At 34.7% G+C, this 1,805-nt stretch overlaps 2 protein-coding genes across 2 annotated transcripts in view; both read left to right on the top strand.

The window, feature by feature from the left end:
• Nucleotides 1–203: 203 nt before the first annotated feature.
• LOC109586167 (uncharacterized) lies at nucleotides 204–912 on the top strand. Its single transcript, XM_020002342.1, has 4 exons — nucleotides 204–322; nucleotides 371–503; nucleotides 547–591; nucleotides 643–912. The coding sequence occupies exons 1-4, from the start codon at nucleotides 232–234 to the stop codon at nucleotides 755–757; spliced, it is 384 nt and encodes a 127-aa protein (XP_019857901.1). The 5' UTR covers nucleotides 204–231; the 3' UTR covers nucleotides 758–912.
• A 715-nt stretch (nucleotides 913–1,627) lies between these two features.
• Nucleotides 1,628–1,805, top strand: part of LOC100633190 (uncharacterized) — a 4,120-nt gene continuing 3,942 nt past the window's right edge. The window contains exon 1 of the mRNA XM_020002341.1: nucleotides 1,628–1,791. Coding sequence (XP_019857900.1) covers nucleotides 1,628–1,791 — 164 coding nt within the window. The remainder of the gene's footprint in view (nucleotides 1,792–1,805) is intronic.

Raw genomic sequence — 1,805 nt, 5'->3', positions numbered from 1 at the left:
TTACATGGTATGGTATTCATTTACTGGTTTAAATTTTTGTCTCATTCTATAGCTCCTAGTGGTCCTCCAAATAATGTGAGAGGGTTTATATTAAATGCTACTAGTATCAAAGTGAACTGGACCACTTCATCAGAGACTAATGGATATGTGATTGAGTATACTACTGGAGGTATAACCAGGAATGTAGCATCTACCAGTGAAGATGAAATTGTACTAACAGATCTCTCACCAATGAGTACCTATACCATCAGTGTGTACTCATATATAGATCTTCCTTCTATTGATTATACAGTGACACTTTTGATAATGCAAAGATATTGTGGTTGGTTTGTAAGTAACTAAAATATTTATATCAATTCCTTTTTAATAGAAGTGACAGTATCTTCTTCTTCATCAGTTTCATCATTCCACAGTGATAGTGTTATTGCTCTTGGTGTGTCAGTAGGTGTATTGTTGATTCTACTAACTGTCAGTGTTATTTTTAATATCTGCTGCTTTATAAGGTACACATGTAGTATCATAATAATAAGGATTGGTATTTTTTAGAATTAAAGTTCATTTTGCCACAGGTGCTACTATTAAAGATCCAAAGTCAGTACAATAGCATAAGTTACTAATATGCATGCACACATATAACTATAGAGCTGATAAAGATATCGCAATGCAAGTATGTGAACCATATCAAATTCACAAGAATGAAGTAGTGTATGCTGAATGTCAAGCTTCACCTGATGCTACTGGCACATATGACCTCTGATGACTCTGTACTAAATACTGAATGGTCTTTTAAACAAATACATAGACTAGGTATAGCCTAGAGCTGTAATTATTGTTATTTAGTTGTGTTCAATAAATGCAAATGTAGTACATTTATTGATGTAACTCCCCATTCCCCAACCTTATATAATCATACTTGCTGAAAATCCCCAAATTTTTGTTCTTCTATTATATTATTGCAAGATTGAGTACAATAGCACCAAAATTATGTCATATTACAAACTAGCATAAGGTGTGATTGATGTCATAATGCCATATTTCAAATGAGCAATAAAAGAAGAAAATTATTATTCAAAATTTAAAATAAAATTTTTGTGTAATAGTAAGTTAGCATTTGTCATTGTTTACACCTGAAGGTGTTAACATGGGTGCGAAAACAAATTTACAACTTTTTAAAGTGTAAAACTGCCAATTTTATTTATAAAAATATAACTTAGTTTTATTTAGCCCTGGCAATCAATGAATAATAACATGAATACACAACCAAAAGTTTGGAGTCTGAATCAGGATTGATGCTAGCCTGAATCAGTCGTGAAATCAGTACTGGATCATGTATTTTGGGCAATCAGTCACGATACAGTCATGAAATCAGTTGTGACACAATCATGACAAGGTCTTGCACTGGTTCAGGCCAGAGCATCAGGCATGATCAGCAATGATACTTGTCAGGACTGTACCAGTACTGATATCAGACTTGATTCGTTCATTTCGGGCAATATTGCTGATTCAGGCATGATTACTTTTGGTTGTGCAGACTAATTACTGCAAGGTTAATTAGATTAATAAAACTGAGGTCAGCCTACTTTTCTGTTAATTGGACAATTCTGTTTTTTTTTTTTTGAAGCAAAGAATGAGCACTCAAGCTGTTTTCGAGCGTGCTGTGAAGCACCATCTCCCAACCGCCTTTATATCATACCTTGAAAGGATAGACGAGTTCCAGCTAGGCCAGGTCCTCACCTACCACTCTAAGCCTCACTGGTGGAAGAGAAAAGAGGTGGATTATGCTGGCGTCCCGTTAGAGACCTGCT

This window comes from Amphimedon queenslandica, unplaced genomic scaffold, assembly GCF_000090795.2.
Source record: "Amphimedon queenslandica unplaced genomic scaffold, v1.1 AMPQUscaffold_12931, whole genome shotgun sequence".
Classification (NCBI taxonomy): Eukaryota; Metazoa; Porifera; class Demospongiae; order Haplosclerida; family Niphatidae; genus Amphimedon; species Amphimedon queenslandica.
The sequence above is the reverse complement of the archived record's forward strand: the minus strand, read 5'-3'. Positions and strand labels throughout refer to the sequence as shown.